The 24,358-nt window shown below is 53.1% G+C and overlaps 2 protein-coding genes across 7 annotated transcripts in view; both read left to right on the plus strand.

Annotated features, from left to right (window-relative positions):
* The window catches only part of NOP16 (NOP16 nucleolar protein), a 274,193-nt gene that overhangs the window by 6,534 nt on the left and 243,301 nt on the right, over positions 1 to 24,358 (plus strand). Inside the window, exon 1 of one of the 4 annotated variants that reach the window (XM_050793298.1) lies at positions 8,954 to 8,963. The exons of 1 other annotated variant lie outside the window; for it this stretch is intronic. The gene's annotated coding sequence lies outside the window, so the exon portion shown is untranslated. 2 more of the 4 variants (XM_050793307.1, XM_050793299.1) reach the window with 2 other exon arrangements.
* Positions 8,588 to 18,840, plus strand: SNCB (synuclein beta). Of its 3 annotated transcripts, XM_050793317.1 has the most exons (6): positions 8,588 to 8,862; positions 9,477 to 9,606; positions 12,363 to 12,404; positions 12,606 to 12,724; positions 17,744 to 17,833; positions 18,204 to 18,840. In XM_050793317.1, the coding sequence occupies exons 2-6, from the start codon at positions 9,486 to 9,488 to the stop codon at positions 18,234 to 18,236; spliced, it is 405 nt and encodes a 134-aa protein (XP_050649274.1). In that variant the 5' UTR covers positions 8,588 to 8,862; positions 9,477 to 9,485; the 3' UTR covers positions 18,237 to 18,840. The 3 variants fall into 3 exon arrangements, with proteins under 3 accessions (XP_050649274.1, XP_050649272.1, XP_050649273.1); XM_050793315.1 differs by having other exon boundaries at positions 8,593 to 8,862; positions 17,744 to 18,251; XM_050793316.1 differs by having other exon boundaries at positions 8,744 to 8,862; positions 12,363 to 12,392; positions 17,744 to 18,251.

Consider the following 24,358-nt stretch of genomic DNA (forward strand, 5'->3'; position numbering starts at 1 on the left):
CTCTGCAACTTTTTACAGAACTTCTCCTTGTCCTTCTGGGCTTGGCTCAAATGTCACCTTCTCAAAGAGGCCTTCCCTGACTGCTACCCTATCTAGAGAAGAACACTCTCCCCCATGCCCTCGAACTCATCACCCTGTTCTATTTCTTTCTTAGCGCTTAACACTACTTATTTCGTTTATTCATTCAAAAAATGATGACCTACCAATTACTTTGTGCCAGACACCATTTTAGGCTCTGGGAAGCACAGCTGTGAACAAAATGGATGGTTTCTCCTCTTTGCATCAGAAGGCCCTAGGACTCAGCCCTGGCACCTCTTCTCTGTTCTCTCAGTACTTGCTGTTTCATGCCCTTATCCAGTAATGGGCATTGAATGTCATTGAGACGGTGACATGCTTAGCCACCACCAGAAATCCAGAAGAGCATATCCAACTGCCTGCCCGACAGCTCCATCTGGGTATCTAACGTGCATCTCAGAGCTACCATGTCCAAGGCTGAATTCCTGACACCTCCTCTGCCCCGCTCCAGACTTGCTCTTCCAACCATCTTCTCCACCCTTCCAACTGCTCAGCTGAAAACGTTGGAATGGTCCTGGGGCTCTGTCTTTCTCACCTGTTAGCACATGCCATGACCAGTTCTCCCTTCAAAACATCCAGGACCCAACCACTTCTCTTGGTCTCCATTGCCACCATCCCAGCCCAAGTGACAGTCGTGCTACCTGTGTGATGGTGATGACCTCTGAACTGGTCCCCAGCTTTCACCCTTGCCCAAGAATAGTCCACTCCCTACTCCCTACACAGCAGCCATTAAAATGAAATCTGGATCACTCCCTCCTCTGCTCACAGCGCAGGAGCCCACAAGGCCCTCATCCCTCCAGCCCTCCTCTCCCTCCCTCTGCTGCGACCATGGTGGTCTTCAGTCATGCAGATCTGCAGATGTGCCAGCCACCTCCTGCCTTAGGACTTCCAGAGGCTGTCCCCTCCCTTCCTAACCTCTTAGGGGAGGCGATACCTGCCCATCGTATGTGACTATTCAACCCCTCAGCCCCAGTGTAGCAATTCCTCTGCTTCTCCTCCCTGACTGCCCCCAGGATTTGTCACCTCCTGACACACCATATATTTTACTGATTTATTTTACTCATCACTTGCCTTCCTCAAAGTCCCCAAGGCCCTTTTATTTTATTTATTTATTTATTTTTGTTTTTGAGACGGAGTCTTGCTCTATTGCCCAGGCTGGAGTGCAGTGGCACGATCTCGGCCCACTGTAACCTCCGCCTCCCGGGTTCAAGTGATTCTCCTCCCTCAGCCTCCAAAGTAGCTGGAATTACAGGTGCACATCACCACACCTGGATAATTTTTGTGTTTTTAGTAGAGACAGAGTCATGTTGGCCAGTCTGGTCTTGAACTCCTGACTGTAGGTAATCCACCCATCTTGGCCTCCCAAAGTGCTGGGCTTACAGGCGTGAGCCACCGCGCCCGGCCCCCAAGGCCTCTCTTGTTCACAGCTGTGTCCCCAGGGCCTACAACAGCATCTGGTTGATGGGAAGTACTCAGAAGTCAGAGGGAGCAGGGAGGATTGGTCAATAGATTTAGCAAAGTGAGTGTCGCTGATGATTTTTACAAGAGCAGCACAGTGGAAACATCTTTTGTGGTTACTAGTTGTGAATTGTCTGCCCATCCTACTACAATGCTGAGTTCCAGAGGGGCCCTTGCCCCTCTGCAGCTCCTGTTCCTGGAATGATATTGGCACTGGGTAGGCACTCAGGGAAAACTGATTGAAAAGAACAAAGGCCAGTGACTTTGCCTCTCTGGGTCTCAATTTCCTTATCTGTAAAATGGGAATGAAAATGCCTGCTTTGAAGGACTGCTGTGAGGACGTCATGACATAATGGATGGAGTACTTGGCGCTGTGGATGTACTTGGCATTGTAGATGTTCAGTAAATGTCCCCCATTCCCCTCCCTGTTCTCAGCTCCCCGTCCTGCCTGCCCTGCAGGACTCTGAGGCCTCTGGACAGCAGAAATGTTGCTAAATGTTTAACCTGCCAGGCGCCACACACACAGTTACAAAGGCACATCTGGGTATTTGCAGAACCCAGGTGGGGCTGGGATCCCCAGGATCTGCTTAAGAGAACTCTCTGCTCCAGCTGCCCCAACCAGGATTTTCTCTAAAACCCTTTCCCACCTTTTGTCACATTCCCTTCCCAGAAGCTTCCAGAGTACATTCCTAGGAAGGGGAGAGGAAGAAAAGAACGGAAAGGCCCATTTCCTGGGGAAAGAGAGAACAAAAACAGTGAGAAGTCCTGAGGACCTGCAGGTTTAGGAACTGGCCACTGGAGGCCCATGAGCCCGAGCTTTGCCACCCCATGCTCTAAAGGGTGGTAGGGGTATGTGGCAGGGGAAAGGATCCATCCTGCTAGAAAGTGGTGACCCAGTATTCGTGCCCCCTTCTTCTGAGGGAAGCACATATGGAGCAAGAGAGAAAAATGTAGCAAATGTTAATAATTGGTGAATCTAGCCAGGAACGGCGGCTCATGCCTGTAATCCCAGCACTTTGGGAAGCTGAGGCGGGCAGATCACCTGAGGTCAGGAGTTCAAGACCAGCCTAGCGAATGTGGTGAAACTCTGTCTCTACTAAAAATACAAAAATTATCCGGACATGGTGGCATGTGCCCGTGGTTCCAGCTACTCAGGAGGCTGAGGCAGGAGAATCGCTTGAACCCGGGAGGCGGAGGCTGCAGTGAGCCAAGATCACACCACTGCACTCAGGCCTGGGCAACAGAGCTAGACTCCGTCTCAAAAAAAGAAAAGAAAAGAAAAGAAAAGAAAAGAAAAGAAAAGAAAAGAAAAAAGAAAAAAAAGAAAAGAAAAGAAAAAGAAAAAAGAAAGAAACAAAGAAAGAAAGAAAGAAAGAAAGAAAGAAAGAAAGAAAGAAAGAAAGAAAGAAAGAAAGAAAGAAAGAAAGAAAGAAAGAAAGAAAGAAAAAGAAAGGAAGGAAGGAAGGAAGGAAGGAAAAGAAAGAAAGAGACAAGTGGCAGGTATTCTTTTTACCCTCCCCTCCCCTCTTCCTGCTGTCTGCATTGACATGATGGCAGGAGCTGCTTCAGCCATCTTGGGCCATTTGGATGAAATTCATGTACTAAGAATGGTACACCAGAAATGTAGGATTCTTGGTTCCTGATAACTGTGAAGTCATCACACCACCTGTGGACTGCCCACCACTGAACTTGTTTAAGTGAAAGAACAAATGCCTGCTTTGCCTAAGCTTCTGTGCTAGCAGCCAAACGAACTTCCTGCCTGACTCAGAATTTAACCTATTTTCTGTTACCTTGACACTGGACTTTCCCACCTGCTAGATGCCTTGCTGGGAATGGTCACCACCACCTGTGAGGTCCTTCTCATCTTTCAAAACCTAGCTCGAATGTCACTTTCTCCTGCAGGCTGTCCCCTGCTGCCCCTTCCCTCTTTGGGCTCACTGCTATTCAGCTTCCCAACTACCCACTTGCTGCCCATCCATTGCAGACTCTCCACTGCTGGTCTCCTTCAGCCTCCCTCTAGCATTTATCTAGTTGATCGCTATCCCCAAGGTCTCTGTGCACTTTCTTTAGCTTCTCTTTCTTTCTCACTGCCAGGGCCTTCTCAGTCTTTCTCCAGGTTACTCTGCTTCTGACCCCTGAAGATTGCAGCATCTTAGGAGTCTGTTCTGGGCACTCTCTTCTTTTTACTCTCTATGCACCCCCAGAGGATCACATTCAGCCCTGTGGCTCCAGCCACCACCTCTATGCTAATGACTCCAAACCCAGTGGGGCACTGATCTCACTTGGCTCACAAGAACAATTGTTAAAACTTCAGGAATTGGGCTGGTCACGGTGGCTCAGCCTGTAATCCCAGAACTTTGGGAGGCCAAGGTGGGTGGATCACCTGAGGTCAGGAGTTTGAAATCAGCCTGGCCAACATGGTGAAACTCCATCTCTACTAAAAATACAAAAATTAGCCAGATGTGGTGGTGGGCGCCTGTAATCCCAGTTACTTGGGAGGCTGAGGCGGGAGAATCCTTTGAACCCAGGAGGCAGAGGTTGCGGTGAGCCGAGGTCGCACCACTGCACTCCAGCCTGGGCGTCACAGCAAGACTCCGTCTCAAAAAAAAATAAAAAAAATAAAAAAAAGAAAGAAAGAAAAAGAAAAACTTCAGGAATTGTGTGAGCCAGTTGTTAAAGCCATTACACTGTTAAAAATTAAATTATATAAAGTTATAGTTAAATTATGTTAAAAACATAGATAATACTCAAAACACATAACTTCCTAGTTATTTTACTATTATCTGTGCTCTTAAGGTTATTTTTATCTACGTTATCTGTATCACGAAAATTCTAGATAACTGAACCAATTTTCTGTTCAGTGACATCACACTGACAGCTTAGAATCAACTGTAGTGGGTGTATTTTACCCCACAGACATTGGCAAACTATAAATGTAGGTGTTCCTTCCTGCCTGCCCTTCTCCCATCCCAACCTTGGAGAGCCATTCGTGTCATTTGTTAAAGAATTCTGAGTACACTGTGGCTCAAATTTGCACCTGAAGCCAGCCTGGAGTGCTTTCCTGAGCTCTGGGCTCAGATACCCTACTGTCTGCTGGACACCCCCTCCAGCTTGTCTGTCATTCCCCCAGGCAAGCTCATCATCATCTCCCACCAAGCTGCTCCACCCCCTCAATGCCTATTTCATTTTGCAGCAGCATCACTCACTCCATTGTCCAATCCAGAAACCTGGGAATCTTCCTCGACTTGTCCTTATCCCTCTCCCGTAACACCTAATAAGTTACTCCCAAGTGATATTCACATTTCTCCTTCCAGCCCTGCTCCAGCCCCACCGGAGCTTCTGCAGTTCAGGCGTCCTTTTCCCTCCTCTAGAGTCTGCCCCAGCCTCCTACTGATCTTTCTACAGCCAGCCTTATCCTCCTCCAACCCATCTCCGTTTGGCCCCATAAAATGTACATCTCATTAGGTCTCTTGGGCTTAAAATCCTTCAGTGACTTCCCGTTTCCTGTGATCTGAAGTTCAGATACACTTCATTTCATCTTCTTTCTCCCTTCCTCCTTTCCCTGCTCCTCCATCCTCCTTCATCTTTCTTTATCTCATACTCTGGCATCAGGACTTCTTAATCCCAAGCCACAGAAATCACTTCTGGGTGATTTAAGCAGATAAGGAGTTTATTAAATACTGGGCAGCTCATGGGCCAGGTGCAATGGCTCATACCTGTAATCCCAGCACTTTGGGAGGCTGAGGTGGGAGGATCACTTGAGGCCAGCAGTTTGAGGCCAGCAGTTCGAGACCAGCCTGGGCCACCTAGTGAGACCCCATCTCTACAAAAAATAAATAAGTAAATCACAAACAAATACCCCATCTCTACAAAAAATAAGTAAATCACAAACAAATAATAAATATTTGTTAAATTAGTCAGACATGGTGGCATGCACCTGTAGTCTCATCTACTGAAGGGGCTGAGATGGAAGAATCGCTTGAGACCAGGAGTTCGAGGCTGCAGTAAGCTATGATTGACTGTGCCACTGTACTCCAGCCTGGGTGATGCAGTGAAGCCTTATCTCTTAAAAAAAGAAAAATACTGGACAGCTCAAATAATCTCCAGGATAGCTAGAAAATCCACATTGGTGACCACACAGCCTGAAATGATGCCCCAAATCCCACTACCAGGCAGACCCATGAAGAATCCCAACACCATGGCTGGGCATGGACAGTGCAGCTTGTCCTGTTGGTGTTGGACACTCCCACAGTGAGTGTCAGTGCTGCCAATGATCCTTGGCAGGAGCTGCCACGACCACTTTTCCACACCAGAACACACCCCCGCCTCCTTCCCTGCTGCTTCCTGGGACTAGCTTCAGGTCCCAAGTCTGGAGCTGCACCTGTCAGTCACATGTCCTGGTTGCAAGGAAGACTGAGAAAGCAATTATTTGGTATGGTCATCTCTCAGAGGGGAAGGTGGGTTCTACCTCAGAAGGTGGGGGACCCCTTTAAACATGGGAAGGGGGAATTCTGATGCTGACAGACCAAAAATAATTACAGGTATCCTCCATGCTAGTTCTTTTTTTTTTTTTTTTTTTTTTTTTTGTGATGGAGTCTCGCTCTGTTGCCCAGGCTGGAGTGCAGTGACACGATCTTGGCTCATTGCAAGCTCTGCCTCCCGGGTTCACGCCATTCTCCTGCCTCAGCCTCCCGAGTAGCTGGGATTACAGGCGCCCGCCACTACGCCCGGCTAATTTTTGTATCTTTAGTAGAGACGGGGTTTCACTGTGTTAGCCAGGATGGTCTCGATCTCCTGACCTCGTGATCCGCCTGCCTCAGCCTCCCAAAGTGCTGGGATTACAGGCTTGAGCCACTGCACCCGGCCACTAGTTCTTAAAATAATACAAGTAAAATACTATCCAAGGGAAGATAATCAAACAGCACCAGGAAGGAAGGCAATGGAATGTGAAACTTCCTTCCCGGAACCCTCTCAGTCCCATTTCCTAGGTGCAACGCCCTTTAACAGTTTTTTCAGAAATTATTACAGATGTGTGGCCAGGTGAGGTGGCTCACGCCTATAATCCCAGCACTTTGGGAGGCCTAGGAGGGCAGATCACTTGAGGTCAGTAGTTCGAGACCAACCTGACCAATATGGTGAAAACCTGTCTCTACTAAAAATACAAAAATTAGCCAGGTGTGGTAGCACATGCCTGTAATCCCAGCTACTTGGGAGGCTGAGGCAGGAGAATTGCTTGAACCCTAGAGGTGGAGGTTGCAGTGACCCAAGATTGCACCACTGCACTCTAGCCTGGGTGACAGAGGGAGATTCTATCTCAAAAAAAGAAAAAGAAAAAAGAATTGTATATCTAGCCATAAATATGCATATGTTTGTATATAAAGTGTCTGTGTATAATGTATATAGTATGTGATAAGTATGTATATGTTAGTATATAATATATATTTGACACATAGAAAATTATAAATACTTATACATAAAATATAATTCCCTTTGTATCAAAATTGGCTCATTCCACACATTGCAGTTTGGCACCTTGCTTCTCCCACTTAACACCACATCTTGGCACACTCCCATGTCAGCACACATGGGTCTAGCTCATCTTTCCCAACCATAGTGTGGCACTGCACTGGGTGGACATGCCACAGTTAATTAGCCAGTCCTGTACAGGTGATCATTTAGATCATTTTCAGTTTTTGGCTACAAAAAACCATGCTACAGTGAATCCTTGCACAGATATCTTTGTGTGCGTGTAAGACTAGAGTCACACGGGATCAATTCCTGGAAGGGGAGCTGCTGGCTCCAAAGGCGCATGCATTTATGCTTTTGGTAAACACTGCCAAATTGCCTTCCAAAATGTCTGCGCCAATTTGCAGTTCTACCAGCGGCCTGGGAACGTTTTTTGTTTGGTTGGTTGGTTGGGTTTTTTTTCTTTTTCTTTTTCTTTTTTTTTTTTTTTTTTTTTTTTTTTTGCAGTCTGGCTGCTGGTGGCCCCCTTACCTAATTACCTGTCACTTACACACCCTGCATTTCTGGCCACAGTGCCTTTGCCCATGTTGTACCCATAGCCAAAAATTCTCTTTCTCCCTAGCCTGCTAGATGAAGTGTTCCCCTTCCTGCCAGGCCACAGTTCAGATGTCACCTCTTTTTATGTCCTTTCCTGACTCCCCTGAGCTGTCAGAGTCCCTTTCCTCTGGGATACTACAGCTTCTTGGGCATAATTCTATCATAGCACCAACTGAGGGCCTACTGTGTGCCTGGCATTCTGGGATCATTTTGACAGTCCCCACCATAAACACACAAAAAAGTGGTTTTGTTCTCCACCTCCCTCCATCCTGGCTCTCCAGCTGCGCTGTCTTTTGTCAGCACAGCACTGCTTTGGGGCGTTTGCATTTGCACTCTCTATGGATCTTGTCCTCACCCATTGTGGTGCCATGGTGCCTCTCTGGAGTCTCTACAATTCACCTGCTGGTGGAGGCTTTCCCTGACCACCCTGTCTCAAGCACCCCTCCTCTAGTCCCCGTGTTACATCACCGTTACCTTCACAAATTACAAGCTGTAATGACCTTGTTGCTTTCGATGTTGATCCGTTTATTTTCTGTCCTGTCTTCCCCCGCTGAGCACACGAACACACACACGTACAAACACCCCCATGGTAAGCTTCCCCAGACCAGGAACCTTGTTTTGCTTTTCCACTGCCTCCAGCCTTGAACCTGCACCACTTGTCTAAGCGCTCAGTAAACATTCGTTGAATTAACCATTCCTGTTTTACAGAGGAGGAAACTGTCATTCAGAAAGGAGAGCCAAGTAGCTCAAGGTCCCACGGTTAATAAAAAGCACAGCTGAGATTCGAGCCCAGCAGAACTCCAAATCCAATCGCGTGATTTCTTCCCCACTCTTCGCACGCCGCATTGTCCCCCTCCTCCACCTCCCAACAGACTACGAGAGTCTCACGGCCCGGGGCCCCCAGGGGCGCGTCCCGGGCCCGCCCCGGGAGGCTCATCGGCTACGCGCAGTCACCCTCCCCGCCCCCTGTCAGTCAGGCCGAGGGGGCGGCGCGGCCGCCAGGCGGGTGCTGAGCTCAGAGCTGCCGCAGCGCCAGAGCCTGAGCCGGAGCGCGCGAGCTCGCAGGGCGGGAGGAACTAGCGGTGGCTGGCGACGCACCGGAGACCCGGGCACTGCTGCGCTCCTGCTGAGGACCCGCGACCCAAGCGCCTGACCCCGGCCCTATCCCCACTCCGGCCCCTAGTCCACCCCGGCCCGGCCTAGCGGAGCCCCCGCGTCCGCCCGCCGCAGCCACCGTTCCATCCCCAGCCCCGGCCCCGCATCCAGGTGAGGCGGCCGCGCGCCGGGGATGGGGAACGGGATGAGGGTGGAGAGGGGACTGAGGCGGCAGGAGGGAGCTGGGGAAGGGGATGGAAAATGGAGGGGGGTCCGGAGGATGCACATCAGTGTGCACCCCGGAGTATGTGAGTATGCTCCGGTGTTTGCAGCTGCCCGGGCGGCTGTGGGGACGTGTGTCTGCGCCCGTGTGGGTCGGGGTGTTCGTGCGCGTTGGAGCGTCTGCGTGTCCTGTGTGTGCACGTGAGCTTGTCCGTGGTGTATGTTTGTGTGCATGACCGTGTGACTCTGCCGTGCGTGTACAGGCGGGTCCTGGATCTTCGCGCCGAACCAGCACTCCGGTTCCACGGGGCTGCAGGTTGCAGGGCCCGGATAACAGAGGCAGTGGCCCCTCCCGCATTCCCGGGTTTCAAGGACGCTAGGACTCTCCGCGGCCCTGAGGCTTCGCACTGGGGAGTGGGGTGGGATGGGGGAAAGCGGGACGGGGCTCAGGGTCCAGAAGGGCGCCGCGGTCTCGGGAGGAGGAGGGGACCCACGTCCCTCGGAAGGGGCTGGGGTGAGGGTGCGGGGCCAGAGCACCGGTGCCCGTGTATCGCCCTCCCCAGGTCGCCAGGATGGACGTGTTCATGAAGGGCCTGTCCATGGCCAAGGAGGGCGTTGTGGCAGCCGCGGAGAAAACCAAGCAGGGGGTCACCGAGGCAGCGGAGAAGACCAAGGAGGGCGTCCTCTACGTCGGTGGGCGAGGGGCGGGGTTTCTGGGGCTGCAGAGCTGGGGATCCCCCAAGAGTGTAGAGCTGGGGCCGGGTCCCGAGAAGGGGGGTTCTGGGCAGGAGAATATGAGTCAGCAGATGGGGCGGGGTCAGCAGGGGTCACGGGGGACATAGCCAGCCCATAGAAGCCTGGGTCTGTATCCGGAAATGGGGACACGGGGCGGGCTGATGAGGGGGAGCTCCAGCTGAAAGGCCAGGGACCGGTGCAGTAATGAAAGCAGAGAACCTCCTTTTTCTTATCCTTATTACCATTATTACTAGTTACCTGGTGTTGAACACTTGCTGTATGCCAAGTACTGGGTAAAATGTCATAACATCCATTTCCTCATTTAATGCTCCAGCCCATTCTACAGATAAGGGAAACTGGGCTTCCCAGAGGTCTAAGTACCTTGCCCAAGGTCACCCAGCTGGTAAATGCTGAAACTGGGGTTTGAACGAGCTTTATAGAGTCGGAAGCCCCACCCCTTCCCTTGTGGCGCCTCCCTCCAGCACCTCCAAGGCTGAGTTGAGTTGTGTTCCAGGTCCGCCTGCATCACCACTCCTGTGGTCTTACCGTTGCCATCTCTCCTCCCCGTCCGCTTTCCTTGCAACCACCGGCTGGTATCAGGAGAAAGGCCAGGGTTGGATAACTTGCCCAGGGTTGTAGCATATTTGGATTGTGGCCATTTGAAAAATATTTTGTGTCCACTTATTATGTGCCAGGCCTCCTGCGAATGCTGGGGTTTCACAATGAACAGGAAAGAATGGTTCCTGCTCTCCTGATGGTGATACAGAGCATTTCAGTAGTGCAAGTTGACATCCAGTGGCTCCCCGAAGAGAATGCCTCATCCCTGAGTAATAAGAGGGGGCAGGGCTGCAGAAAAGCCAGGTGCAAAGGCCCTGGGGTGAGCTGGGGGCAAGGCAGGAAGTAGTGGTAGGAGGTGAGGTCAGAGTGATGGGCAGGAGACAGTTCACGAGGGCCCTTTGCAGGCCAGGGCAAAACGTTGTTATCATGGCCACGAGAGATTGTAAGCAAGGGACTGCCATGATGTGATTAGTTTAGAAAGGTCGCTTGGGCCTCTGGGGACAGAACAACTGCAGAGAGGTCTGATGGGAGATGGTAAAGCCACAGGATGAGGGTGGCAGGGACGAGGGCGGTGGCAGTGGAGACCGGGAGAAGGCTAAATTGCATGTCTGCTTGATACCAGCTCTGGCCTCCCTCCTGCCTCCTCCCCAAGGTCTTTCATTCCTGCTGGCCTCTGGCTCCCTGACATTGTCTCTCTGATAATAGACTCAGCCCCTCCAAGCCATACTGCTCTTCCCCTTAGATTGGCACTTCCTGTTCCTCCCTCTGCCTGGGAGCCCCTGATGGACCCCAGTTCCTACAAGTTAAAGCCTCGGCTCCCTGTACCCTGGCATTCAATGCCCTTCACGGTCCTGCCTCAATTTACGTTTCCCACCACACCCATGGCTCCTGGCACATGGACTGTCCTGAAAGCACATTGCTCTGCCTTGTCTAAGTGGGTCCCTTGCCCTGGGATACCCTCTGCAATTTCCTTTCTGATGTCTATCTGCTCCCCATTTCTCAAGGCCCAGGCAGTGTTCCTTCCCTCCTCACACAGTCCTTGGAGGCTGGAAGTCCTCTCCCCACTACTTGAGGTCCAGGAACTGAATCTGTTCTCTTACCCACTTTAGACAGTGAGAGATTGGTCCAGGGCCTGGCACAGAGTAGGTGGAAACTGATGTTTTGTGGGAGGAGTGAAAGGGGAGCATGCAGCCTGCCCCTCCTGTTTCTGGGTGCTGGTTGGCCGTCGCCCTGAGAACCCTGTCTTCCCACGCCAGCCTCTCACCCCAACCCCCTGCCAGGCTCAGCCTGCCTAGACACCCAGTTCTGGCTCCATCACTGTTGTCTGTGTTGCCACATTGTCAGACGGGATACTCCCCGCCCCGTTTCCGGCTCCATCCTCCAGCCCAGATCAGGCCCTCTGGCCTTCCCAGCAGCCCCCAGCCATTTTGATGTGACTAAGGTGCTACCCTCCTAGGAAGGCCCAGCCAATGCCATGGGTGCCAGTCACAATCTGCACATCACCTTTAGACCCACCCTGAGCCTGACACCCCCGACTTTGGCCAGAAGAAGGGGTTTGCACCCCTGTTAGGAGAAGAGACTCTTTAAAGGAAATGGAATGGGGCAGTGGGCTGTGGGCAGTGGTGCATTGGGCACAAGGGGAACCTTTCAAATATATAGCTTTGTCGCCTCCCAGCTCCACCCCTACTCCCACCCCCCACCTGCCTCCCATCCTGGGCTACATGCTGTTAGAGTGGTTGGTAGCTGAAGTTTGAGGGCCAGAAAGGCCGGAACTTGAATGTCAGTTCAGCCACTTCCTAGTGGCGGAACCCACACTGAGCTTCCATCTGTGGAACAGGGACAATAACAGCACCCGCCTCCCAGGGCTGGGGAAAAGCGAAGTGCAACGGGGCAGGCAGAGGACCTTACACAGCACCGGCCCTCAGCCAGCATCCACTAGAGGGGTGGGGTATCGCGTCAGGCAAGAGAGAACTGCAACTCCTGCAGACAGAGCTGTGGGGGCCCAGTGCAGTGATAAGAGGGGGGTTAACATGGGGGTGCAGGTTGTAGGATGTGGGGACAGTGACGGGATGCCCACTTTGTCATCACCATGCTGTGCTGGAGTTTCTGTTCCCTCAGCACAGAGCCCTTAAATGTGCCGCTTTTTCTCCCTGCAGGAAGCAAGACCCGAGAAGGTGTGGTACAAGGTGTGGCTTCAGGTACCAGCCCAGCCCTGGCACCAGCCCCTTCTCTCACTTAGGCCGGTGATCTGGCCGGGAACCAGAGGGCAGGGGCAGGGGAGACCCCCAGGGCTTCTGCGGGAATGCGCTGTGGGAAGGGCAGGTCCCGGGATACAAGGTGGGGCATCGATGGTTCCCCCTTGCTCCCAAACCCCTTCCTCAACCCCCTCCCTGCTCCAGTGGCTGAAAAAACCAAGGAACAGGCCTCACATCTGGGAGGAGCTGTGTTCTCTGGGGCAGGGAACATCGCAGCAGCCACAGGCCTGGTGAAGAGGGAGGAATTCCCCACTGATCTGAAGGTAAGCGATCCTCCTGACCCGCACATGCGCGCACACACACACACACACCAGGCACACAAATAAACCTGTCACCATCCCCGCCCCCCCAGTCCTGCCACCAGCATGGAACACAAGCTACTTTGCCTGCCATCCTGCAGGGCCGTGCTAGACTCAGCTCAGAATGCATCTGAATAAAGGCGTGCAGGGGTGTGATGTGTGATGCTCCCAGTGATGGGGACCCCCAGACCTGGCTGGCTGTGTGTATCGTGCTTGCCAGCGTGACCCAGATGACTACTGGCCACATCTGCATGTGTCAATGATTGTTCATTCATTTCTTTTCATTCAACAAGTATCCATGCCAGAGAGGAATTGTCGTGGAGGCTGCCGCAGTGAATAGGTTCCTACGTTCCTGCAGCTGACATTGTAGTGGGGGATGATAGTAAAACGCAAGCCAGCAGGCAGGATGCTTTCCACGGGGATAAGTGCTACAGAGAAAAGACAGAGAGGGCAATGGGACAGACAGGCAAGGGGTGAGAGGGCTATTTTATTCAACTGGTTCTTCTCTGAGGAAGAACCAGTTGAGCTGAAACCCAAAGGATGAGAGAGGCAGCCTTGAGATGTGTGGCAAGCGAATTTCAGGCCATAGGAACAGCAAGTACCAAGGCCCTGAGGCAGGTTGGAGCAGGTGGGAGCTGTGCTGGGGTGGGTGTGATCTGTGCAGTTGTGTTTCCTGGGGGCCACTCATGTGTGCATGGAGACAGATCCCCCTACTAGGACTCCCTGATAAAAGGGGATTAAGAGTTGTGAGCTCTGAACCCACCTACCCCTAACCTCAGCTGGGTTTGAATCCTAACTCCGCTACTTCCCGGCTGCGTGACCCTGGGCAGGTCCCACCATGTCTCTGAACCCGATAGTTCGCTTGTAAAATGTGAGTGAACACAATAGGACTCTTATGCAGATTGGAGATAATATAGATTAGATATTCTCAAAGCTTGAGTGTGTATCAATCACCAAGAGGCTGGGTTAAAATACAGATCATTGGCCCCATCCTTACAATTTCTGATTCAGTAGGTCTGAGGTGGGGCTGGAGGATCTGCATTTCTAACAAGTACCCAGGTGATGTTGATGCTGCAGTTCCAGGGAGCGTACTATGAGAACCATGGATGTAAAGAGCTGGGTTTGCATACTGTGAGTGCCCCGCAAGAGACTGTGGCCACGTGATCACGCAAGCAGTCTGTGTCTGCCTGCAGGGGATCCTGTGACCACAGGTGTGCCTGGAAGTGGACCCCCATGACATGTGTGTGCAGGCATTAGCTGTGGATGCTCTGTGCCTGTCCACGGACATGTGCAGACCCTGCCTCCATGGGGATGGGGGCTCCTTCTGCAGCGTTTGGTTTGGGTGACCAGTGTACGTTCAGCATGAGTGCATCCACCAGGCTGTGGGAGACCCCACGCTGCCCTCCACTCCTGCCATTTTGCATAGTTGATTCCTTCCACTGTTGGAAGTCAGGGTCTTGACTCAGAAGTTCTAGTTCCAGCCCTGTCTCTTTTCTATTTTTATTTATTTATTTATTTTTGAGATGGAATTTTGCTCTTGTTGCCCAGGCTGGAGTGCAATGGCACAACCTCTGCCTCCTGGATTCTAGAGATTCTCCTGCCTCAGCTTCCCAAGTTGCTGGGATTACAGGCACCTGCTACCACGCCCGGCTAATTTTTTGTGTTTTTAGTAGAGACGGGGTTTCACCATGTTGGCCAGGCTGGTCTCGAACTCCTGACCTCAGGTGATCCACCTGCCTCGGCCTCCCAAAGTGCTGGGATTACAGGCATGAGCCACTGCGCCCAGCCATGACTTCCCATTTCTTATAATCATGTTACCATAATCACTCCCATTCATTGATCTCTTTCATGAACAGGCACTGTCCTAGATGTTTTACATGAACTAACTCATTGACTCTTCACAATGTACCTATATGGCACCATAACCAGCCCATTTTACAGATGAAGACACTGAGGTTTAGAGAAGTGAAGTCACTTGCCCAAGACCCCAGTTCCTGCCTGCCTCCCTCATAAGGTGGTCAGGAGGATAAGCTCAGGCCATGTCACTGGAGTTGCTTGGTGATGGCACAGGGCCAGTCCTAGTGCTGTGAGCTGGGGTGCAAAAGAGAGGCAGGTGCAGCCTCTCTGTCAGCCCCAAGGCTGTTTGTGATGTGGGTGGTTGAACAGAATCATTTCTGTCTGGTCACCTTTCACCTACTGGTGCTTGTTGACGCCTCAAGTCTACCCTCCCAAGGGAGCCCAAGATCGTAGTTATAACCCAGACAACAGCTCCTTGGGCACCAGCAGCATGGGGGGACTCATGCAGACCCTGGGTCTGCATTTCTGAGACTCTCTGCTTCAAGCTTGCTTTCCAACCATCATCATGGAATCCTCACCAGCCTCGTTTCCCATGCAACGCTGCTGAGAGTAGAAGCAAAATCACTTGCCTGATGCCAGGTAGCTACCAGGTGGCCAGGCTGGGGTTGTTTGTTTGTTTTCTGAGATGGGGTCCTGCTATGTTACCCAGGCTGATCTTGAACTCCTGGGCTCAAGCAATCCTCCTGCCTCAGCCCTCCAAGTATCTGGGATTACAGGCTATGGGATTTTTTTTAAGTGAACTTTTTATTGAAGTACAATGTACATGCAGAAAACTGGCAGCTCCATGAAATATTCACAAAGGGAATTCCCCTTGTAACCAGCAGCCAGCTCGAGACAGAACATTATCCCCCAGGACCCCACCTTGTGACCCCTTCCAGTTCCTATCCCCAGGGCCAGGACTAGGGGGAGACAAAAGAGGTGTCTGGGGAACTCGCTCATGGAGTCTCACTTGCACGGCCAGGAGAGGGAGGCCAGGCCTCCCTGACGTCTGCACTCCAGGAGCCTCACCCGCCTCCCATTAGTCCTGGCCCTGCCTATCCCCCTCCAAGGGGAACTGCTTTCTGACTTTTTGTTTTAGATGGAGTCTCACTCTGTTGCCCAGGCTGGAGTGCAGTGGCACAATCTCAGCTCACTGAAACCTCCACCTCTTGGGTTCAAGCGATGCTCCTGCCTCAGCCTCCTGAGTAACTGAGACTACAGGCATGCACCACCATGCCTGGCTAATTTTTGTATTTTCAGTAGAGACGGGGTTTCATCATGTTGGCCAGGCTAGTCTCAAACTCCTGACCTCAAGTGATCTGCCCACCTCGGCCTCCCAAAATGCTGGGAGTGGTAACAGGCATGAGCCACTCTTCCTGGCCTTGCTTCTATCAGCACAAAATTAGTTGGGTGTTTTTTGACTTATTGTAAATGTTATCATGAGGCTGGGCGCAGTGGCTTATGCCTGTAATCCCAGCACTTTGGGAGGCCGAGGTGGGAAGATCACCTGAGGTCATGAGTTTGAGAATAGCCTGGCCAACATGGCGAAACTCCATCTCTACTAAAAATACAAAAATTAGCTGGACATGGTGGCACATGCCTGTAATCCCAGCTACTTGGGAGGCTGAGGCAGGAGAATCGCTTGAACCCAGGAGGCGAAGGTTGCGGTGAGCAGAGATTGCACCACTGCACACCAGCCTGGGCCGCAGAGCAAGACTCTGTCTCAAAAAAAAATGTTATCATGAAGTCCATGCTCTTCTATTCTGTATCTGGCTTCCTCCATTCATCAGGAAGCTTGTGAGACTCAGCCCTGCTCTTGTATGCATTGTTGTTCTTCATTCTTGTTGTGTAGTATTCCATTGTGTCATTAGCTCACAAGGCACACATCCATTCTTCTCATGTTGGACATTTGGGTTGTTTCCAAACAATGTGCTCAAGCTGGCTTTTTTTTTTTTTTTTTTTTTTTTTTTGAGATGGATTCTCACTCTGTTACCTAGGCTGGAGTGTGTGATCTTGGCTCACTACAACCTCCGCCTCCCGGGTTCAAGCTATTCTCCTGCCTCAGCTTCCCAAGTAGCTGGGACTACAGGCATGCGCCACAGTGCCCAGCTATTAAGCTGGCATTTTAAACACTACATTCCATCCCTGGGTTCTGGTCATAGCTGGGTGACTTGGGGGCAAAATAACGTTTCCCCACCTCCTAGGCCTTGGCATACCCATCTGTGCAGTGGGGAAATGAGCCAGGTCAGGAGCTGGAAACTCACGTGCCCACAGGGCCCACCTAGACAGGTAATGTGAAGGAGCTGACGCTGCCTGGATGGGACTGGGACACCCAGGGTGCAGATGTGGTCAGGGCAGGCTTTCCTCGGCACCATTGCTCCTGGATCCCAGGTGTGTGCCAGCCCACAGGAGGCCCTGCACAGGTTGTACATGGATCCCAGGCTGTCGCGTGTGCTTGTGTGTGCAGCCAGCTCGGTCCCGTGTTTGTTCACATACATGTGGTCATCTGCAGGTGTCCGGCCATGTGTCTGGCAGCCCACCCACATACATGCCCGCTGGTCTGCGCCTGTCTGGGCAGCAGACGCAGTGGGGAGGGGAGAGTCTTAGCTCACACATCCAAGCAACACCACGAGCTGTGGCTTCCAGCTTATCTTAAAATAGCAACAGCTGAAGAAATGAGGCCACACAGGGCCTGGGGGAGGGATGAGTGGAAGGTAGCAGGGAATGGCTCAGAGCCCCTGCCCAGCCCTGTCCCTGAGCCTCCAGCTCCCTTCAGCCCAGGGGAACCCCCAGGGTTATCTCTGGGGTCCCGATGCCCAGCACAGAGCCTGACACAAAGGATAAGGCATAAGCTGGTGACTGAGTATCCAAATGGTGGAAGTGCAGAGGCCACCATGCATGGGGGGAGCACTGTGGAGAGCCAGCTCCCGCTCCACACTGTCACTTCAACTGTGATTCAGGGGAATTTCCCCCTTAACCTCCCTCCCACTTCCAAGGCATTCCAAATAAACAGCTGAATTAGAAATTATCCTTGCTCTGCCAACCCACCCTAGCCTTCCCCACTCCAACCAGCCCAAAGCTTCCCAGTGTGGGAATTTGGGGGGCATCCTGGCTGTCCTCACCAGCCCTGCCCTTCTCTGCCCACAGCCAGAGGAAGTGGCCCAGGAAGCCGCTGAGGAACCGCTGATTGAGCCCCTGATGGAGCCAGAAGGGGAGAGTTACGAGGATCCACCCCAGGTGAGGGGGCAGCAGGGCTGGGCGGGACTTTGGGAATCCAGGATGATTGCTGCCGTCCCTAGCTGGGGTGGGACATCCCTGGCATGAGATGGTTGGGCCAGGGAGCTTGACACCCTTCTTCTAGAACCCGGGCCCCAGGAGGTGGGAGCAGGGAGGAGAGGGCAGATAGGGTCTAGCGCTGGGCCCCAGGAAACCCTGCCCAGGAATTCTCTGCTGTCCCCAACTTCCAGGCTCCTCCCCTGCCCAGGAAAAGGGGAAGGTACTATTCCTCCTTGAGGGAGAGGGTTATTGGGCCAGGGCTTGGCCATTTGGTCTCCAACTCCTCCTCCCTTTTGCTCTTCTCTACTTCACCCCCATCCCTGTGATGCAGGAGGAATATCAGGAGTATGAGCCAGAGGCGTAGGGGCCCAGGACAGCCCCCACCAGCAGCACAATTCTGTCCCTGTCCCTGCCCCGCCCCCTAGAGCCAGGGCTGTCCTTTGACTCCTTCTCCCCAATCACGAGATCTTCCTTCCGCTCTGAGGCAACCTCCTCGGAGCCTGTGTTAGTGTCTGTCCATCTGTCTGTCCTACCCACCCACGTCCAACCCTGGGGCGTGGACAGGGCCGGGGTTGCGACCGCGGCTGGGAGCCTCGCCCCTGCAGTGTTGCCTCCTCCCGTCCAGCGTCTGCGCGGATGTAGCATGTTCTATGTGTTTTTAAACGAAGATCCGAAGCGACGGCTCCTCCCCGATCCCCGACAGTGGCTCTCCAAGGGGCCCCCGGGCAGCCTCAGAGCAGCCCGCCCCACTCCCATTAACTCCGAGAACATTTTTTTTTAACCAAAACCAGGAGCCAGGCTGTGCCATGTCCCCCCTCCCACCGCCCCCAGCCGGCCCGGTCCGAACGCGGGCGTCGTGTGTTGTGATTGTGGCATGGAGAGTCCCCATCCCCCCCGTGTGAGCGTGTCCCGGGCGGGTGGGCCCGGCCGCCCCCCGCGAGTCCATGAATAAAGCTAATCTGTCTGTAGCCGGCGCCGCACGGGCAGGGCTGGGCTGGGCGCCGGGTGGGGGCGGCACGTGGCGGCGGGTGTTCCAGGTCCCAGTCTGCCCCTCTGCGCTCTTCGGGGTCTGGCACACACAGCCGAGGTACAAGACTGGCCACCTCTGGCTTCGTGTCTCCATCTTCTACTCTGTCCCCCGATGGCAGGTCGGGGAGGGTGCTCCCCGGGCTGGGAGGCGGGAAGGTGGCCTCGGTCGCCGCCTGCTAGTCCCTAAAGTGCCAGCTGGGAGTGCAGGATCTAGGGAAGCCCCATGACGCCGCAGTGTTGGGGCGGAAGGGCTCACATCTGGCCGCACAGGCAGCGCAGGCGCGCCGATGCCCACTCACGTGCGGACCCCGCGTGCCTGTCCGTGGGTCCAAGTGCGCGAACCCGAGTGTGCGCACTCTGGCCGCGCAAGCGTGCAAACACGCGTGCACGCACGCTGGCCAACACGTGCAGACCAGCGCGCTCCCATTCGAGCGCTGAAAGACCTCTCCCACTCCAGAACGTGGACACGCACAAAGCCCCGCGCATACCTACCCAACGCAGAAAAACCTGTCTAAGGGGAGGGGAAATGGGCAACTGCCCCTGGAGCCAGCAGAGCCCTGGCCTCCGGTGCTCCACCCTCCCACCCCCACGAAGGCGCCGGAATGTTTGAGGCCAAAAGTTTGAGGTGGGCGGCGGCCCGCAAAGGTCTGGGATGCCGCCTGGGAGCCTTGAGCGGATCAGGATCAGCACTAGGGGGCCCCCAACACCGCCTCAGAGTGAGACAGATGGAGGCGGAGATACTGCTGGCTCCGCGCTGAGGCACCGCCCCCCCATGTGCTGCCTTTATTGGCACAGGCACTCCCCTCTCGAGGCCCCGCCCCTGCCCTCTTGCCGCAGAGGCCTTATTTCCGCGCTTGCACCGAGGCCCCGCCCCGTCCCGCAGAGGCCCCGCCCCCACCCGGACGGGATATTGGCGTGGCTGTGCCGCAGAGGCCCCCAAACTCGCCTGCGCAAGACCCTACCCTATTCTAAACCTCCGTGCGACCTCAATTCCGTGCCGCAAGACTGCGTCGCCCTCCAGCCCCTAGCTGGAAGAAGTTTGCTCTATTCAGTTAGCCCCCGAGTGTTAGCGCCTCTTTCCCTAAGTTGTTGGAGGCGAGAAGTGGTGCCAAGCTGGGAAGAAGGCCTTGAACGCTGCGGGAGACCGTTCTGCTCAGGTCACCTTGGCCCGCAGGGTAGGGACCTTTATTTCCTGAAGTAGGAGGCAGCTGGCAGACGGGGTGCGGGGGGTGGAGGGGGGCGCGGGGAACAAACCGGTGGTCTTGGATTCTCTGAGTCACTTACGTGAGGATGTCACGCGCTCCAGATCCCTTTTGGTTGAATTAAGATGCTTCTCACAACCACAATCCGTGGGGATTGCAAATTCGTGGCCCTCAGGCTGAATTTGGCCTGTAGATATGTTTGATTTGCGAGCACAAGGTTTTAAAATTGTGAAATTTGAATGCCTTTAGGCTGGACACACCTTTTCCGCTTGGCCACGGTCTGTCCCCTCCTTTTGTATCACACCCATCCACTTCACTCATTTTCATGCACTGCCTGGCCTCTAAAGACTGAGTTTGCCGCCTCCAATCCAGCTACCAGCACCTGACCCCCATTTTTAAACGCCAAAAACCAGGTTTGCCATCTGGCTTGTGGGGAGATTCATTCCTGCTTCCTGGGTGCCAAGCCTCACATCTGGTCCCACTGAGAATGGTTCTGCTCAGAGACCAGTGTTCTTATCTGCCAGGGTCAATGCATTCCAGGCACAGGCTAGAAGTGTCAGCCAAGATACCAGTCTTGTGTCAGAAGCCTTGACCGTGTGCATGTGAGAGGCCACACATCTCATGGGCTCTCCCTTGTGACAGGGACCAAGCCATTTCCGAAGTGCCCAGTACATCCATCACCATGAAACGCTTATCTCCAGTAATTTCACTGGAAACTGCCCTCAAGTCTTTCTTGTTTTTTACCCCCAATTTACGGATGAAGGAATGAAGGCTGGAGAGGCAGTTACCCTGCCCACCGTCACCGTTGCTGGGAAGTGGCAAAGGCCACATTCAGCCCCAAGCCTGTCTCCAAAGCTCAACTCCTTTGGAATTTCCAAAAGGGGACTGCTTTGCCTCTGAGGGGAGATAAACAAAAGACACGAGCAACAGGAAAATGTGGAGGTAGCAGTGTGGAGATTACGGACACTTGTGCAATTTCATGGAGCCAGGGAGCGAGGCTATGCACGTGGGTGGGTTTGAGCTGTGTGTGCACACTTACAAAGGTGGTATGGGCATGAAGTGTGCTCTGTCTGCATCAGTGTTCACGCATGTACACATGTTGCCCACAAGTGTTGTGGGTTCGTTTAGTCCAACAGTGTGCGTGGCACAGCTGCTCTGTCCTTAGATGAAGGAGGGGCTGCAGGGAACAGCCCTCAGGTCACTGCTCCAACTAGAGCTCACCTAGTGATCACAAAATGGCCAAGAAATACGTGGAACGAGGTAATCTTGAGTTTTACGAAGAACAAAGCAGAGCAGTGTGAGAGAATGTGATGAAGAGGAGGTGGTGAGCAACCTTAAAATAAGGCGACCAGGTCAGTTGTCTGAGGAGGGGAGGTTGGAGCTGAAACCTAGTGGAGAAGAGGGTGGTATGGGAAGACCTGGGGGGTGGCAAGTGTCACGGGTGGAGGAAAAGCCCACCTCGCTGTGTGTCTGTGTGTCCCCAGCAGTGTGGTCATGAGGCTGATCCCAGATCTCCTGAGATCTGTGGATCCAACCCCACCTCACCTGGCCCATGATTTCCCTTTGTCTGCCGGCCTCCTCCTCCACCCAGACAGCAGCCGTCACCTCTGCCTGCTGCAACCCTCCCTCTTCTGAGCTTTCCTTAGTCCTCTAACTGGAAGTGATTTCTCCTCCTCACCCCCATCCTGCTTTGCTGTGCACATAGAGACTGCCTTTCCACCTGTGTCAGCACCCTGAGGACCCTTGCTGGGCGGCTAACCTGAAAACTGCCCTCTCCCACTGATGGAGGGCTGGGGAGGGTCCCCCGTCCCCACTGTTCGTCGGTCTCCCCACCCCCACCCCCAGTAATGCAGCTCCACAGCTTTCTCTGGAACTTTATTTTTGTTTTCTCCCTTCCCTATTTATAGCTCTCTCCCCTTCAAACCATCCCTGCATCCATCCTGTTGCCTAGAAACGGGCTCTGGGCTGAGGGTGGGGGAAGGCCAGGCCGAGCCCAGGCAGGGGAAGGAAGAGCTGTCACCCACTCCCCTGTTAGCACCACCCCCAGGCTCCCAGAAGCCCACCCCTCCCTCTGCCCAGCACCCATGGTGTTTTTTTAAAAGAGAAAACAAAATGTGACAAGCAGCAGCCTTTGGGAAGTCCTCCCTGGCTCCTCAAGGGCACCATGATCATGATTTCACTCGCACCTCTCAATAGCCTATCCTGCCTAAAGCCTGGACCCATTTTTTCAGATGAAGAAAGGGAGGTTTCAAGAAGCAAAAGTCTTGCAGCCCAGGCACCCTCTCAGTGGCAGCTCCATGCTGTGGGGTTGAGAGCCTTGGGATATCGGCCTGACACACTGAAAAGAAAGCTTGAAAGCATCAATCATTCTGTAATTATTGACTTACAGAAGGATGGAGGGAAAAAGTTTACAACAAACCTGCCACACAGCAAGCCACTGGCCATGCATCCACCATGCCCTCTACCATGCGCCCTACCATGCCCCTGCAGTCCCCCCACCTACCTCCTACTGTGCGCCCACCACACCTAACTGCAGCTTAACTTCTGGCCCTAGTGCTTCCTTCCACAGATTGGACCAGGCCTGCTTCCTGACTCCGTCACGCCACCAACTGTGGCAGCGGAAGTTCACATAACCTCTCTGAGCCTTGGTTTCCTGAGTCCCCAAATGAGGACTCCCCATAGGACTAGTAGGAGAATTACATGCAATACTGATGAGAAAGTGCTTTGTAAATTATAGAGTGCTGTAAATTGGGAGTGATCAGTTAGAATAGTTAATATTGTTTATTGTTGTTGTCGTTGTTAGGGCCAAGAGGTAGGGCAGGGGAGCCAAAATCAGCCCTGAGATTAGAGAGGGAGCCTCTGGCCAGTGTCCAGGAAGAAGGACTCCTTTCCCTGGCAGAATGAGGGACATGGGTGGGGGCTGCCTGGGCACACCTGCAGGATATCACGGAGTGGAGGAGGGCACAGAGGTCCTCTTGTGCCCAATTTCTCCCTCTCAAGTGCTCCATCCCTTATTGTCCACCCCCAACTCATTGTCCCCTGCCCTAAGGTTCAACTTTGCTTTCCAAATAAGCTCTCTGGGATAACTTGAGCCCAGGAGTTCGAAATCAGCCTGGGCAACATAGCAAGACCCTGTCTACAAAAAATACTAAAAATTAGCTGGGTGCAATTGCTCACACCTGTAGTCCCAGCTACTTGGGAAACTGAGGTGGGAGGATTGCTTGGGCTCAGGTACTGGAGGCTGCAGTGAGCTGTGATCATGACACTGCGCTCCATCGTAGGCAAAGCAAGACCCTGTCTCAAAAAAGAAAAAGAAAAAGAAAGGCTCTTGGGCAGTATGGGAGAGAGGGCTGCCAAGGAGCAGCTGGGCCATGATTCAGCCTGAGTCACCATCCAAATCCTGGAGCCTCCCTCATCCAGGTCGGGCTGCAGCTGCTGGGGGTGAGGGGATGCAGCGAGTGGGGAGGGGGCCTGTGTGAGCAGCAGGCTGTGTGCATATGTGCCCAGGCCAGGGCTCTCGTGACCACCAGTGCAGCACTGTGAGGGCCTGGGGGCAGTGCCTATGAGGAGATCAGGGTGGGGAAGGTGACCCGATGTGCATCAGTTATCTGGGCTGACTGAGAAGGTCGGGTTTCCTTGTGTGTGTGCGTGTGTGTGTGTGTGTAGCATGTGCACATGTATGAGGTTGTTGTATGTATGTCTGAGCGGGGCTAGAGTTTGACTCCCAACTTTGTTACTTTCTAATTGTGCAACCCTGGCAAGTTACTTAACGTCTCTGAACTTTTTAGTTTCCTCACCTACGAAATGGGAATAATTGTATTGTCTCACATGGTTTTCTTTAGGATTAAATAGAATGAGGTGAAGACTGTAAAACACGTATGTACAGTAAGTGGTATACTACCATCGTTGTCATCATCTGGGGAGTCCTGGGTGAGACATGGCACACAGGAGAACGGGTGTGGGTCCGAGTGTCTGTATTCAGAGGGTGCAGGTGTGTGGGGTCTGGGTATTTGTTATTTTTATTTTTAAATAAATTTTTTAAAAATTTCGTTCAATCTTCATAGCCAGCTATGGGTAAGTATTTCTTGAAGGAGCGTATGCGTGTATATGGTGTGTGCATCCCTGAAGCAAACACAAGAGCTTTACAGAAAGTTGGGTTTGTATGGCACTGCCTGCCCTCCACCACCCACACACACACACACCCCCCACACATGCACACACACACAGCACACACCCCTAGTGGCTTCAATTTGCT

The sequence above is a fragment of the Macaca thibetana genome, chromosome 6 (genome assembly GCF_024542745.1).
Source record: "Macaca thibetana thibetana isolate TM-01 chromosome 6, ASM2454274v1, whole genome shotgun sequence".
Classification (NCBI taxonomy): Eukaryota; Metazoa; Chordata; class Mammalia; order Primates; family Cercopithecidae; genus Macaca; species Macaca thibetana.